General features: G+C 46.1%; 1 protein-coding gene across 1 annotated transcript; it reads left to right on the top strand.

The window, feature by feature from the left end:
* The first annotated feature begins 419 nt into the window (after positions 1-419).
* LOC144697905 (D(2) dopamine receptor-like) lies at positions 420-14,390 on the top strand. The gene is made up of 5 exons (XM_078569867.1): positions 420-698; positions 4,758-4,867; positions 10,809-10,933; positions 13,032-13,323; positions 14,195-14,390. Exons 1-5 carry the CDS (start codon positions 420-422, stop codon positions 14,388-14,390), a joined length of 1,002 nt encoding a protein of 333 aa, XP_078425993.1.
* Positions 14,391-16,799: the final 2,409 nt, after the last annotated feature.

The raw sequence follows: 16,799 nt of genomic DNA, 5'->3' as shown, positions 1-16,799 counted from the left end.
CCTGCCCTCTTGAGCATCCCCTGATTCCCATCGCTCCACCATTGGCGGCCGTGCCTTTAGCTGCCAGGGGCCCTAAGCTCTGGAATTCCCTCGCTAAACCTCTCAGACTCTCTCTCTCTCTCTCTCTCCTCCTTTAAGATACCCCTTAAAAATTGACCTCTTTGACCGAATTATTGGCCACAATATCTCCTTATGTGGCTCGGTGTCAAATGTAATAATGCTCCTATGAAGCACCTTGGGACGCTTTGCCATGTTAAAGGCGCTAGATAAGTTGTTGTTGCCGCTATTGCTTCCTTTTTACCCTTGGTGCCTGGATGGCCGGTATTGTTGCACCATTTTCCCACTTGGTTGGAGTTAAATCTTTTGCCTTCTTTCCTCTGCATGCTACTGAGGAGGTTGGAGTTCAGAGGTCGCGGCCAATGGCTGCTCCAAACGTGGCTGCCCTGAATGACTCGCAGATGAAGGAGCTGGGGCCCTGGAGCAACTCAGCCGGTGAGCAGTGGAGGCATTGCTACAATTACTACGCGGCATTGCTCAGCCTCCTGATCTTTGTGGTGGTGTTTGGCAATGTGCTGATGTGCATGGCAGTGTCCAGGGAGAGGGCACTGCAGACCACCACCAACTACCTCATCGTCAGCCTGGCTGTGGCAGACCTACTGGTGGCCATGCTGATGATGCCCTGGGTTGCCTATCTGGAGGTAAAACCGTTAGTTCGGTCCTGCTTATCGATAGGCGGGGGGGGCCCTGAAGGGCGTTGGGCCTCGCAGCTACCGACATCACGCCTCAGTGACCCCACCCGCCGCCAAAGAGGTCCTCAGTCTTTTTCCCACTACCCTTCCTGGAGCCAGTCACTTGCGCATCAGTCACAGCCAGAACAAGGTCTCTCTTCCGGTCATCCATTTAGATACCAGGCAATTGGTGAACATCACAAGACTGAACTTGACCGTTTGGAAACATAGACCAGGATTTTATGGCCCCTCCTGCCCGGCTTGATATTACGGTTCTGCCGACCTAAATGGAGATTTAAATGGCTCGCCGCGTCCGCTGGGGGAGAGACACGCCGCGGTGGGGCCATAAAATCCTGGCTATAGAAAATAGGAGCAGGAGTAGGTCATTCGGCCCTTCAAGTCTGTTCCGCCATTCAATATGGTCATTGCTGATCCTCTATCTCAACGCCACACTCCCGTGCTCTCCCCATACCCCTTGGTGCCTTTAGAGTCTAGAAATCCATCTATTTCCTTCTTAAATATGCTCAGTGACTTGACCTCCACAGCCTCTGTGGTAGAGAATTCCACAGGTTCACCACCCTCTGAGTGCAGACGTTTCTCCTCATCTCAGCCCTAAATGGCCTACCCCATATCCTGTGACTATGACCCCTTGTTCTAGACCACCCCACCAGCCAGAGGAAACATCATCCCTGCATCCAGTCTGTCCAGCCCTGTCAGAATTTTATCGTTTCAATGAGATCCCCTCTCATTCTTCTAAACTTCAGTGAATACAGGCCTAGTCAGCCCAATCTCTCCTCATATGACAATCCTGCCACCCCAGCAATCAGCCTAGTGAACCTTCATTGCACTCCCTCTATGGCAAGTATACCCTTAGGTAAGGAGAACTGCGCACAGTAGGGACAGGAGCAGGCCATTCAGTCCACCGAGCTTGTTTCACCATTCGACTGGGTCATCATGGAATGGTCCAGCACAGAAGGAGACCATTTGGCCCATCAAATGGAGAGACAGTGGCGTAGTAGCAATGTCACTGGACTAGTAATTTGAAGGCCCAGTCTAACACTCTGGGGACATGGGTTCAAATCCCTACAAGGCAGCTGGTAGAATTTAAATTCAATTAATAAATCAGGAACTGAAAGCCAGTCTCAGTCATGGTGACCATGAAACTATCATCAATTGTCGTAAAAACCCATCTAGTTCACTAATGCCCTTTAGGGAAGGAAATCTGCCATCCTCACCCAGTCTGGCCTACATGTCACTCCAGGTCCACAGCGATGTGGTTGACTTTTAATTACCCTCTGAAATGGCCGAGCAAGCCACTCAGTTCAGGGGCAATTAGGGATGGGCAACAAATGCTGGCCTTGCCAGCAACGCCCACATCCCATGAAAAAGATAAAAAGAAAATTGAGTCTGCTGCAGCTTTTTGAAAGATCAATCCAATTAGTCCCCACTCTTCCCCCCGCCCCCCGCTGCTCTTTCCCCCGTCGCCCTGAAAATTTCTCCCCTTCCAGTATTTATCCGATTCCCTCCTTTTGAAAGTTCCTATTGAATCTGCTTCCACCGCCCTTTCAGGCAGCGCCTTCCAGATCACAACAACTCGCTGTGTGATTAAAAGCCGTTATTCCGCACCTCGCCTCCTGCTGGTGACGCTCACTTAAAAACCACATGGTCGCAGCCAACCAAAGACCGCTGAACGATCGTCATGGACGGGGGATAGTATTGCAGCCGTCGGGCACGCTTCTGAGTTGTGATCCTCCAAAGAGCGAATCTCGCAATCCCATCCCTCAATCGCTTTCATTACCACTTCAAATAAAGAAAAAGCAAACATGGATCAGCCGGCGCAATGAGGCTCTTCAGTGCAGAAATGATAAAATATTCATTCATTATCATCCAACTGCTAGATAATTAATTTTGTATAATGTCTCTGGTAGATATCTAATCGCACTATTCTCACACAATTAAACGTGGAGCAAAATTAGTTTTATAGGAAATGAGAATTACTGTAATATTCTTTGCTGCAGTGCTTGTCAAACTAATTTATACTTCGTACTGTCTAGATTGTCCACAAGCGTTTAATCTCTTGGAACATTCTTCATCTTGAAACTACCCAAATTACTATTCTCGCCTTTTATATTCTTTTCAATGGAGGTGTAATATCTCTATGGACCTCAGTGACAAATGCATAAAACGACCCAAGTGTTAAGCCAATATTCTCCAAGTTTGGTTAATGTAGGTGCAGAATAAGTGTTAGTTTCTCAACAGAAGATTGTTAAAATGATGTTATAACACATATTCAAATGATTCAAATCAACACGTTCTCTTGGCATATTCATGTTTAGAATATGAAAATGTCTAGGTTTTTTCTCTGGCATGAATGAATAATTGATGTGTTATTTAATGAAAATGTCAATGAGTGCAAATCTGTCAACAGCAAAATCAGCAGCAGAAAGTTTATAATTTCAACAACAACATATGATTCTACAGCACCTCCAATTTAATGAAGTGTCTCCAAGGTGCCTCACAGCAGTGATTATCAAACAATATTTGACCCCGAGCCACATCAGGAGATATGAGGGACCAGTGACCAAAAGCTCAGTCACATAGTGAGGTTTTAAGGAACGTCTTAAAGCAGGAGAGAGAGAGATAGAAAGAAAGAGAGTGAGATAGGGGCTGGAGGAGGTTCCAGAGAAGGGGAGGGTTGTAGGGACTGGAGGGGGTTACAGAGATGGGGATGGTTGTAGGGACTGGAGGGGGTTACAGAGATATGGATGGTTGTAGGGACTGGAGGAGGTTACAGAGATAGGAAAGGTTGTAGGGACTGGAGGAGGTTACAGAGATAGGAAGGGTTTTAAGGACTAGAGGAGGTTACAGAGATATGAAGGGTTGTAGGGGCTGGAGGAGGTTACAGAGATAGGGAGGGTTGTGGGGGCTGGAGGCTTACAGAGATAGGGAGGGTTGTAGGGGCTGGAGGAGGTTACAGAGATAGGGAGGGTTGTGGGAGCTGGAGGAGGTTACAGAGATAGGGAGGGTTGTAGGGGCTGGAGGAGGTTACAGAGATAGGGAGAGTTGTGGGGACTAGAGGAGGTTACAGAGATAGGGTGGGGGCTGGAGGAGGTCACAGAAATAGGGAGTTTTTAGGGAGTAGAGGAGGTTACAGAGATAGGGAGGGTTGTGTGGGCTGGAGGAGGTTACAGGGATAGGGAGGGTTGTAGGGGTTGGAGGAGGTTACAGAGATATGGACAGTTGTAGGGACTAGAGAAAGTTACAGAGATAAGGAGGATTGTAAGGACTAGAGGAGGTTACAGAGATAAGGAGGGTTGTAGGGACTGGAGGAGGTTACAGAGATAGGAAAGGTTGTAGGGAGTGGAGGAGGTTACAGAGAAAGGAAAGGTTGTAGGGGCTGGAGAAGGTTCCAGAGATAAGGAGGGTTGTAGGGGCTGGAGAAGGTTACAGAGATAGGGAGGGGGCACAAGGAAAGATTTGAAAACAGGGATGAGAATTCTAAAATTGAGTTTGGATGACCTTAAGTTTCCATAAACATATTCCTTGGAGCCATTCTTCCCGTTAATCCTGATGAGCTTATTTGGGGGTGACAATTGAAAGTGGGTGGGGTAGGATCGGTTGGTGGCCCTTGGGCCCTGTTCCCTGAAGCCCCCCCTGCCCCTCCCATACCGCCTGCAAAAGTGATCTACTAACGAAAGCGTTTTCGAAGCACTGCTCTTAGGTGTCTTGTGCCCAAAGGCAGTAGAAGAACAAAACACTGGGGACGCTTGAAATCCAAAATAAGAACAGAAAATGCTGGAAACACCCAGCATCTGTGGAGAGATAAACAGAGATAGCGTTTCAGGTCAGAACCAAAGGATAAGGCACTGTAGGAATGTAGATCTTTTATCTGGAGTTAAGGCTGGATATAGAGCTCCAGTCAGTGAACAGACGTCCGGATGGCTGGAGGTGTTCTGTGATCATGTGGAAGGGATGCTACCCTGGCTGTGAACTGTTGCTGATGCTGTTTGTACTTTGCTCTGGTTAAAGGTGGTTGGTGAGTGGCGTTTCAGCTGGGTTCACTGTGACATCTTTATGACGCTAGACGTGATTTTGTGCACAGCCAGCATCCTCAGCCTGTGCGCCATCAGCATCGACAGGTAACCGGAGGGCTTTCAGTGGCGTTCGCCAGTGCGGAAACACTGGCGGAAACCATTCGGCCCATCTGCTCCGTGCCGGTGTTTCTCCTCTACACGAGCCCCCTCTCACCCCCTCTTCACCTCACCCCGTTCACCATATCCTTCTATTCCTTTCTCCCTCGTGTGTTTATCCTGCTTCCCCCTTAAATTCATCGATGCTATTCACCTCAACCATTCCCTGGATGCGAGTTACACATTCTCCCCAATCTTTGGGTAAAGAAGTATCTCCTGAATTCCCCATTGGATTTATTTTTAGGAATGTGGGCATCCGCTGGCAAGGTCAATATCACCCTTGAACTGAGTGGCCTGCCAGTGTTAGGGTTAGAGTCAACCACATCTCTGTGGGTCTATAAAAGGCTTTTCTGTAGTAATTATAGTTCTGATAAAGATAGGACTGTAGCGTTAACCACAGGGGAGGAAAAGAGGAGAGCGATTCTCCTGAGTATTTGTGGGAGCAAAACCTACAGTTTAATTCGAAGCTTGATAGCCCCCAGTGCCCCTGACTTGAAGACCCTCGGTAAATTAGTAACAATAAGGAACATTTTCAACCCAACCCCTCAGTCACAATGCAAAGGTTCAGGTTCAAATCACTGAATACAGCCCCGAGAGAGACCATTGCTACCTATGTGGCGAAATTAAAACAACTAATAGAATATTGCGTTTTTGGTGAAAGCCTGAATGATATGCTCAGGGATTATTTTGGTCTCTGGCGTGCAAGAGGATGCTATTCAGCGAAGATTGCTGACTGAAGTGGATCTTGATTTTAAGAAAGCGTTAGAAATAGCGCTTGCGATGGAAAGGGCTGGAAGGGATTCACAACCGATTCAAAGTGCACAAAGTAGCCCCATTTTCCTAGTTGGGCGGGAACGGTCAACTGAAATTGGTGCGAAAATCCAGGACTCCGCCAGGAAGCGGGAAACAGCCCCCACTAACCGAAAATTGAGGAATCAGTTTATTAGCAAATTCGAAAACTAATTTTTATCGACGTGGAAACAATCACACTCCTAGCGATTGGCAATTTAAAAAGGTGGAGTGTTATTTTTGTCACAAAAGAGGACACATATTGAAACATTGCAATGTGACATTAAACAGGCTTCCAGGCAACAAACAAAGCCCAATGAAATATATAGTGAGGAAGATCCAGAAACAACCAATTCTGACATTTAATCCTTATTCAACATGAGAGTTGGGAAGGCAGAGCCAGTCACTGTCACTTTACAGGTGAATGGGAAACTCTTAATAATGGAAGTAGACACTGGTGCTTCTACCACTGTAGTTGGAAAACACACTTTCAGATATTTAAATAAAGGTGCTCAACAATTAAATTTGGAACAAACGTCTACCAAGTTGAAAACATACACAGGCGAAGAAATCCAGGTAAAAGGTATCACCAGAGTACCTGCTTATTATAGACACCAAACAGCACAACTACCAGTGATGGTATTAGAAGGTACAGGACCCAGCCTTCTAAGTCGAAATTGATTGAGGGAAACTAACCTTGATTGGCCAGTGAGATTTCAAAAGGAAGCAGGAAAAGTTCCCGAGTTGGAAAAGGAACAAGGCAAAGTCCTTCAGAAAGAGCCTGGAGAGTCCAAGGTCCGCAACTGGATGAAAATGGAGTGTGTAGCTATTCAGCAACCTGAAGAAATGAAGACTGTCTTAAACAACGACATGGAAGAACAGCAGAAGAAACTCAAGGCGACTGTGCTGAATTACAGAATTCAAGTTGAAGCGAGTGAGTTTCGCAAAGAAAATAAAACCTTGTTGAAAGACCCTCACACACGACAAGGATCCCTCAGGTCAAAATTTGTACCTCTGGAAAATTACGAAGAGAAGCAGGAAGAATTTAACGTCACTCTGAACAAACTGAAGAACCAGTTGGCACAGAAGACGCAGCAATGTTCAAGGTTCCAGGAGGAAGCCAACAGATACACGAAGGAGACAGAGGAGCTGAAGAATCAGCTGAATGAAGCTAAAGACACCTTGAAAGGAAAGGTCGTAGAACTTTCCAAGATGCGAGTAGATAATGAAGTCATGGGTAACTCAACTACTGAACTAAGACAAGTTGAGAAATCACCTGAGAGAAGTCTGGCCGACAGTGAAGTCAAGATGAAGGCCAAGACTATACTCTGTGGTAGAAAGCAGAAGACAAAAAGGAGGAAGATCCTGAAAAGACAATAAAAGGCGAGAATGAAAAAGTTAACAGGTGAATCATCGGTAACTAAACTTGCTCGTTTCCTATTTCACTACAGAACAATCCCAATTTGGAGGGGAAATGGAGAAAAGTCAAGGGAACCAAAAAGCGACACTTGATTTGCATAGCCATGCGCAACAGTTTACTGTTGGAGAAACAGTGTATGTAAGGACTGAAGTGGTTAGTTGGTAAAGTAAGCTCTGTGACCGGACCATTGTCGTACTGCATGGAAGTGGAGGGCCGGATCACCCGTAAGCATGTGGATCATTGAGGAAGAGAGATATCCCAAGAAAATGATGTTCCACCTGTAACCATTGCTGAACCTCTGGTTCCTGTTGAAGTTGCTCAACCAAGGACAGACATGCCCGATGTCTCTGTCAGAGTGGAAGACACTGAACTGCCTGTGCCTAATGAGGTACCTGATGTTAATGCTGTTTCCAGAGAATGTAGTTCCTGCAAAAGAATCGGAAGTCGTGGAGCTTCGACGTTCCACACAGATCAGGAAATCATCTTAAAGACTGAACTTGTAATTTCATGACCTGTGTAAATATTGTGATGGCATGAGATAAATACAAAAGGTAGGGAAAAGTTTAAGGTGGGGCCGGGGGGTGGCTGCAGTAATCATAGTTCTGATAAATGTAGGACTGTAGCTTTACGAGTACGCCTGTGTTGTAAGATCACATGACCTGTATAGACCAATGAGTTAGCAGCACGGGGACCCTCGAGGAGAGAATTCTTCTTTAGTTATAGAGTTAGATGCACACATGTAACTGCTGCTGCCGTCTTGCAAATAAAGTTCAACGCTTCCACCAAGCAAAGCTGCCTAGAAAATCAACTCCATCATACTTTCCTTCCCGAAAGTACATCAGTGAAACAAACAGGGTTTTTATGACAATTGATGGTGACCATTACTGAGACTAGCTTTCAATTCCAGATTTATTAATTGAATTTAAATTCCACCTGCCACTGTGGTGGGAATTGAACCCATGTCCCCCAGAACATTAGCCTAGGCCGCTGGATTAGTAGTCCAGACATTAATGCTCTGCCGCCATCTCACCTTTTAGTGACAATCGTATATTGATAGCCCTTAGTTCTGGTCTCACCCCACACAAATAGAAAGACTTGCTCTACCCTATCGAAAAACCCCTTTCATCATCTTAATCAGGTCATCCCTCTGCCTTCTCATTTCTAGAGAAAAGAGCCCCAGCCTGTTCAGTCTTTCCTGAGAGTTATAACCTCTCGGAATTTGGCAGTGTAGGAAATGCAGAATAGATGAAGAATAGCCTCCTTCAGTGCTGTGAAGTCCTGAGAAGATCGGGAAAAGGGGTTTAATTTCATTCTATCTGGCGGAAACTGCACAGCAACAGACTTAAAATGGTAGCGGGCAACTTGCTTCTCCAGTCCTTTTGGCACCAGGTGGCGGGACTGTGACAGGAAGAATAAAAAAGAGGCATATTATCTAAATGGTGAGAGATTGCAGAGCTCTGAGATGCTGAGGGATCTGGGTGTCCGAGTGCATGAATCACAAAAGGCTAATATGCAGGCACATCAAGTAATTAGGAAGGCTAATAGAATGTTATTGTTTATTGCGAGGGGAATTGATTGTAGGGAGGTTATGCTACAGTTCTACTGGGCATTGGTGAGACCACACCTGGAGTACTGTGTACAGTATTGGTCACCTTATTTAAGGAAAGGGGTAAATGCGTTAGAAGCAGTTCAGAGGATGTTTACCAGGCTAATACCAGGAATGCGTGGGTTGTCTTATGAGGAACGGTTGGACAGGTTAGGCTCGTATCCACTGGAATTTAGATGAGTAAGAGGTGACTTGATTGAAACATTTAAGATCCTGAGGTGTGTTGACAGGGTGGATGTGGAGAGGATGTTTCCTCTTGTGAGAGAATCTAGAACGAGGGGTCACTGTTTAAAAATAAGGGGTCGCTCATTTAAGACAGAGATGAGGAGAATTTTTTTCTCTCAGAGGGTCGTGAGTCTTTGGAACTCTCTTCCTCAAAAGGCGGCAGATGCAGAGTCTTTGAATATTTCTAAGGCAGAGCTAGATAGATTCTTGGTTAACAAGTGGTTGACAGGTTATCAGGGTAGGCAGGAATGTGGAGTTGAGGTTACAATCAGGTCAGCCATGATGTTATTGAATGGAGGAACAGGCTCAAGGGGCCGAGTGGCCTACCCCTGCTCCTAATTCATAATTTCCGATGTGTCCATCTGAATTCATGCACATCAGGGTTCCAGTGGGGTACATGACACACATGTGCCATTGTCAGTGGAGTGCCCTCTGGGCTGCACAAGGGTAGCTAGACTCTTCCTGCCTCTCTTCACCTGCCCCACCCCCACCTCCTTCCTCAGGCCTTTACCCCATTTCCTCCCTCCTTCCTCCATTACTTTCCATGGGCTCCCTAGTTTTGGGAGGAGTGGGGCCAGCGAGACCCAACGGCCAGCGAGAGGCCTTTTCATGACTCCAGGTTCTCCCGAAGTCCATTGACAAGGTCCACCCCCTCCTCCCGGCAACTCCATAGAGAATGGGACCCTCCCATGAGAGAGGCTGTCCCGCTTGTAATCCTGGTTGGAAATGGAGGGAAACTGGGAAATATTGGGATGCAGAGGGACCTGGGTGTCCTTGTACACGAATCACAGAAAGTCAACATGTAGGTACAGCAAGGAACTCGAAAGGTAAATGGCATGTTCGCCTTTATTGCAAACGGATTGGCATATAAAAGTAAAGAAGTCTTAAAATAATTATATCGATCTTTGGTGAGACTATACTATTGTGCACAGTTCTGGATCCCTAACCCTACCCCTACCCCTACCCCTAACCCCTACCCCAACCCTAACTCCCTAACCCCATCCCTAACTCCCTATCCCTAATCCTAACTCCCTAACCCCATCCCTAACTCTCCAACCCCATCCGTAACTCCCAACTCCAGCCCTAACCCCATCCCTAACTCCCTACCCCTAACCCTAACCCCATCCATAACTCCCTAACCCCAACCCTAACTCTAACTAAACGGGTTCCTGGGATGAGAGGGATGTCCTATGAGGGGAGATTGAGTAGAATGGCCCCATATTCTCTAGAGTTTAGAAGAATGAGAGGTGATCTAATTGAAATGTACAAAATTCTTCGGGGGTTTAAAACGGTCGATTCTAGGAGGCTGTTAACTTCTCACCCCCACCCTGGCTGGGGAGTCTGGAACAATTAGGGGTGGGGGTGGGGGGTCACAGTCTTAGGATAAGAGGTCAGCCATTTTGGACTGAGATGAGGAGAAATTTCTTCACTCAGAGGGTTGTGAATCATTGGAATTCTCTACCCCAGAGAGCTGTGGATGCTCCGTCATTGGGTATACTCAAGACTCAGATTGATAAATTTTTAGGCACTGAGGGTGGGAAAGTGGAGTTGAAGTAGAAGATCAGCCATGATCTTAATGAATGGGTGAGGCAGGCTCGAGAGGCCGAATGGCCTCCTCCTGCTTCTATTCATCTGGTTGTTTGCTCGTTCTCGGGAGTACTGTGTACCTTTTTCCGATTGGATCAATTGATCCTCATCCTCAACCTCCCTTGGTTGCCATGGCTACAGGAGTAGGCCATTTGGCCTATTGAACTTACTTCCCTGCTTCACTCACCACCTATTTTGGAGCTTTTTAAAGACCGTCCGGTTCATCAACAGCTCTAACCTGTTTCTTGTCCACCCCCTGCAAGTACACAGCGATTGCCATGCCAATGCTCTACAATACCCAAGCGGAGAGTCACATTGATAACCATGATCTGGGTGCTGTCCTCTGCCATCTCATGCCTGCTGCTCTTCGGGCTAAAAAGCCACCCTGGTAAGCTGTGTCTATCATGAACCCTTCTTTCACCTTTTATTCCTCTATTGTCTCATACTTGTAGATTTAAACATGAACTCTTTATCTATTTACAGATCTCAGGATACTGTAATGCATGGTGCTGCTATCTCCATGCAGGCTGGTTCCAGAGTGTTCTCTCTAGAGTTGCTTTAAACCTGCCATTTAAGGGAGGATACAGGATGACTGAGGAAGTGATGTCACCACAGGTATAGGATGTTGGTCATTTGGAGGGGGCTGCAGATTGGCAGGTATAGAGGGAAATGTACATCTAACCCCATGTTGTACCTGTCCTGGGAGTGTTTGGTGGGGACAGTGTAGAGGGAACTTTACTCTGTATCTAACCCCGTGCTGTACCTGTCCTGGGAATGTTTGGAAGGGACAGTGTCTTGCTTTATTATTTAAAAAACTTGCTGTTCAGGGTGAAATTTCCTTGTGCAATATTACTGTGTGTTTCACACAATCATATTCCACCTGAAACAATCACTCCCTCCACCACCGACGCACAGTGGCAGCAGAGTGTACCATTGACAAGATGCACCGCAGCAACTCACCAAGCCTCCTTAGACAGCACCTCCCAAACCCACGATCAAGACCATCTAGAAGGACAAGGGCAGCAGATAGATGGGAACACCACCATCTGGAAGGTCGCGTTCAAGCTAAGCACAATCCTGACTTGGAAATATATCGGCAGTTCCTTCACTGCTGCTGGGTCAAAATCCTGGAACTCCCTCCCTAACAGCAATGTGGGTGTACCTACACCGCATGGACTGCAGCGGTTCAAGAAGGCAGCTCACCCCCACCTTCTCAATGGGCAATTAGGGATGGGCAACAAATGCTGGCCCAGCTGGCGAAGCCCACATCCCATGAACGAATAAATGTTTTAAAAATGCAATATTTAAGTCAGTAATTTTGAAAGGATTTTTGCCTTATTTAATGGATAATCTCTCAATTCAAATTGTAAACAATGGGTTTTCTTCATGGCCAATATGAAGTATTTGTATCCATGTTCGTGCCTACACTGTTGCCAGGGTCGATAATTCCATTTTTTGTTTTATTTAGTTTCAGAATAAATGCACACACCCGGAAGCTGTCAAACTGTGCACTTTAATGCTCCAATCAAACGGAAGCACCAGTGTGAGTAAAAAGAAATTGGTAAGGCCTCATCTGGAGACATCAGAATCCTCGGAGCTGATTGACAAATTCCCAGTTCAATTTGAGTGGCCGAAATTCCCACTTGTCACTAAGGTCACCAATCATTCCAAAGGTCATTGAGCAACTCTCTTCCCATTCGCTGCCATCACACGGAATCTCAATGGACCCAAACCTCTTCCCACTCACTCCCATTGTACACAATCCCAATGGAACAAGCCCCTTCTCCTTCACTCCTATTGCGCAGAATGTCAATAGATCGATCCATTCCCATCACACAGAACCCCAATTCCTTTCACTTCCATGGGGAGATTGGAGAAGTTGGGATTGTTCTCTTTAGAGCAGAGAAGGTTAAGAGAGAGATGTAATCGAGTTGGGCAAAATCATGAGGGGTTCGGATAGAGTAAATAAGGAGAAACTGTTTCCTTTGGCAGGAGGGTCGGTAACCAGAGGGACACAGATTGAAGAGAATCAATGAAAGAAAGAGGGGGAGATGAGAATTTTTTTTTCTTTTTACACAGTGAGTTGCTGTGATCTGGAAGGCGCTGCCCGAAAGGGCGGTGGAAGCACATTCAGTAGGAACTTTCAAAAGGGGAATTAGATAAATAGTTGAAGGGGAAAAATTTGCTGGGCTGTTGGGCAAAGAGTGGGCGGAAGTGTGGGACTAATTAGAAAGCTCTTTCAAAGAGCCAGCAGAGGCTCGATGGGCTTAATGGCCTTCTCCTGTGCAGTATGATTCTGTGAACAAGTTATTTGCCCACACCCCATGTACAAAATGGTGACTTGGAGACAATGGCCCTTTGTCATTCCCTTCCTTGTCCTCTCCTGTGATTTGTGCGCACTCTGGTCTGTGCTATTGGTAACACCCATTTTCTCTTCTTTTTGGCATCCTAGACACTGGTATGAGAAGCATTCCATTACTCTGAAGAATCTGAGGAAGCCCACTTTGTGGGGCCTCCCGAGAGGTCAAGGCCAACAGGAACTCCACTGGCTTTCCAGCTCGGGATCACTTCCGGATCCTGCCTGATGGCTGGTAAATGGAAGGCCCCTTCCTCCATCGAGGTATCCGTGGACACCGAGTGCGATGGCCAAGCAAGGTTCTTCAGGCAGAGTGCAGAGTGTGTCGGACGAGAAACAGGTGCCAGTGGCCAAATCAGCAGCGAAAGCAAATTGTCCCACCAGAAGGAGAAGAAAGCAACACATGTTGGCGGTTGTCTTAGGTGAGTCTAGAACAAACTAGAGCAATAGACTATGTTCCACCGAGTCACAATGATTTAGAACAATAGCCCAAGATCCACAGTCTCGGTGGTCTTGAATAATGTGTTAGGTGCCATTGTGTCAAAATGATCTATAATAGGCAAAGTCTATCGGTTCTTTCAATGATCTAGAACAATAGACCGAGTTCTATGTAGTTGCAACCATCTAGAACAATAGATGAGGTTCCATTGTGTCTCAATGATTTAGTAGAACAGGATAGGTTCCATGGATCTTGCAATGATGTAGGACTGTAAGCTAAATTACATGCTCTATAACTGCGGACTAACTTCCATAGTCTTGAAATGATCTAGAAAAATAGGCAAAGTTGCCTGTGGCACAATGATCTAGAACCATAGCTTAATTTGCATTGTAGAACAATTATTTAGATCATCAGTCCAAGTTCGTGGGTTTTGCTATGATCAAGAACAATAGGCTGCATTCCACCAGACCGCAAAGTTCTAGACCAATAGGCCAAGCTGCACGGAAATGTAATGATCTAGACTAATTGGCTGTGTATGGTGTTACCATACTCCCAGTAGATTAGTCTGAGTCCTATAGTGTTACAATGATCTAGAACAATAGGGTAAGTTGTATGGAATCGCTATGTTCTAGGATTGGATTCTATACCGATGATACCAAATTTGTAAGCTTGTGTGCCAGGGATGTAACGTGAATTTTAGCAAAGAACTAGCAACTGCAAGTAATTAATGGATGCCCTGTTGCCATATGGTTGAGGAGCTCTGAGTGGGGTAGGAACCCTTTCACGAGTCACTGCGTTGCGATGACAAATGGCGCACACATGCATTGATGACTCTTTTCCTCTCTCTCCGTCAGATTGGCAGGCGTCCTCATCATCTGCTGGCTGCCGTTTCTCATCACTCACATCCTGAACGTCCACTGCCAGACGTGCTACATCCCGCCAGCGCTCTACAGTGCCTGCGCCTGGCTGGGTTACATCATCAACCCCATCATCTACACGACCTTCAACGTGGAGTTCCGCAAAGCCTTCATGAAGATCTTGCATCGCTGACGCTGGAACAGGGACTGACTCTGGAATAGGGACTGAGAGCCAAGCGGACCAGACCATGAAACTTGCAACTGATGTCTCCACACGAGAGGCTTTCAAGGATCCCAGACTATAAACACCTTGTCTCTGCTGTCTTCACCACACCATAACAGGAAGCCAGAATGATAACTTCCTGCCAAAGATGGAGGAACATGAGTGCACCACACACAGGCACCTTCTGAACATGAAAATAAAAGAATGAGTGCTCACACCACAAAGTTATGTAGTTTTTCATACAGTCTCTCTGCACCTAAACACCTTCCATCTCTGAGTTTAGTTGTTGCGTTCCTTACTGAAGTTCCCACTTCCTGGCACCCAAGCTAGTATCCTCAGAATTAAACGCAACCCTTGATCATTGTGCCACCACGAAATGTAACGTATGGGTCATGTGGAGATGAGCAGAGAGACATTAGCCCAAACCTAAAGGTGGCAGGTCCCTTATTTTCCGTTCAGTCATGGCTAGCATTTATTGCCCCTCCCTCATTTCCCCTTGAGAAGATGATGGGGATTTACCTTCTTGAATTCCACTGAGTGGCTTGCTGGGCCATTGCAGAGGGCAGCTAGGAGTCAACCACATTGCTGTGATTCTGGAATCACATGCAGGCCAGACCGGGTAAGGATGGCAGATTTCCTTCTCTAAAGGATATTAATGAACCAGATGGGTTTTCACAACAAGAATGATAGTATCATGATCACTGTTACTCACTTTTAATTCCAGATTTATTTAATGAACTTAATTTAAATTCCTTCCTGCCATGGTGGGATTTGAACTCACGTCTCTTGATTATTAGCCCAGTGACACGACCACAAGGCTACCGTTCAACTCAATGGAGTTGACAAGGTGGTAATAAAAGCATATGGGTTCCTTGAGTTTATAAATGGAGGCACAGAATATAAAAGCAATATGATTGTACTAGAACTTGCATGACTGTTCTTTCAGAGAGCCAGCACAGTCACAATGGGCCAAATGGCCATCTTCTGTGCTCTAATTTAATGGCAACGCAAGCCTTTTCTTCTCCTTAATCCACTCCTTGATAGACATAATGCCTCGAAGCAGCGAATAGACTGAGAAATGTACGCAATTATCCTGATTCCCGTTTGGGTAGAGATGTGACCTCTGTCCTTGTCTCATTTTATAGATTGTGATGGAAAGCTCAAATCTTTATAGACCTCTAGTCATGCACACTGTGCTAGATGATTCAGCAAAGCTGTCCCAGAAACTAAATGGTGCCTGAAAAAAATACCATATGCCAATCTGTCCACCATCAAGTTAGAATTTGAGACAATGGGCGATCATTTTTATTTAAAAAATCATTCACAGGATGTGGGCTTCGTTAGCTGGGCCAGCATTTATTGCCCATCCCTAATTGCCCCTTGAGAAGGTGGTGATGAGCTGCCTTCTTGAACCGCTGCAGTCCATGTGGTGTAGGCACACCCACAGTGCTGTTAGGGAGGGAGTTCCAGGATTTTGACCCAGCGACAGTGAAGGAACGGTGATATATTTCCAAGTCCGGATTTCCCCCCTGGCTGGAGAGGTGGGGGCGGGAGGTGGGGTGGTCACAGTCTCAGGATAAAGGGTTGACAGTTTTGGACTGAGATGAGGAGAAACTTCTTCGCTCAGTGCATTGTGAACCTTTGGAATTCCCTGCCCTAAAGAATGGTGGATGCTCAGTCGTTGAGTATATTCAAGACTGAGATTGATACGTTTTTGGATATTAAGGGATATGGGGATATGTAGGGCGAGGAAGTGGAGTGAGGTAGAAGATCAGCTACGATCTTATTGAATGTCAGAGCAGTTCCGAGGGCTAAATATTCTCCCTCTGCTCCATGCTGGCCCCTTCTTGCCTAATAATCTATTGTCTGAATGATTAAACTTCGCCATTCAATAGAACATTAGCAGTGCACTCAGCTAAATTGTACAGTGACACACTAAACTCAGGAGCATCTTGGGGGATGAACAATTTGAACCACTTCTTTAAGTAACATTCGTGAATCGTTAAGTGCCAGGCAATGACAATTGCCAACAAGAGAGAATCTAACCATCTCCCCTTGATGTTCAATGACATTACCATCACTGAATCCCCCACTATCAACATCCTGGAAGGTTACCATTGACCAGAAACTGAACTGGACTAGCCATATAAATTACTATGGCTACAAGAGCTACAGACTGCGAATTCTGAGGTGAGTAACTCACCTCCTGACTCCCCAAAACCTGTCCACCATCTACAAGGCACAAGTCAGGAGTGTGATGGAATAATCTTCACTTGCCTGTATGAGTGCAGCTCCCACAACACACAAGAAGCTCGACACTATCCAGGACAAAGCAGGATGTGATTGGCATCACATCCACAAACATTCACCCCCTCCACC

Source organism: Cetorhinus maximus, chromosome 23 (assembly GCF_964194155.1).
Source record: "Cetorhinus maximus chromosome 23, sCetMax3.hap1.1, whole genome shotgun sequence".
NCBI lineage: Eukaryota > Metazoa > Chordata > Chondrichthyes > Lamniformes > Cetorhinidae > Cetorhinus > Cetorhinus maximus.
Note: the sequence above shows the minus strand (reverse complement) of the source record. Positions and strands in the feature narration are given on the sequence as shown.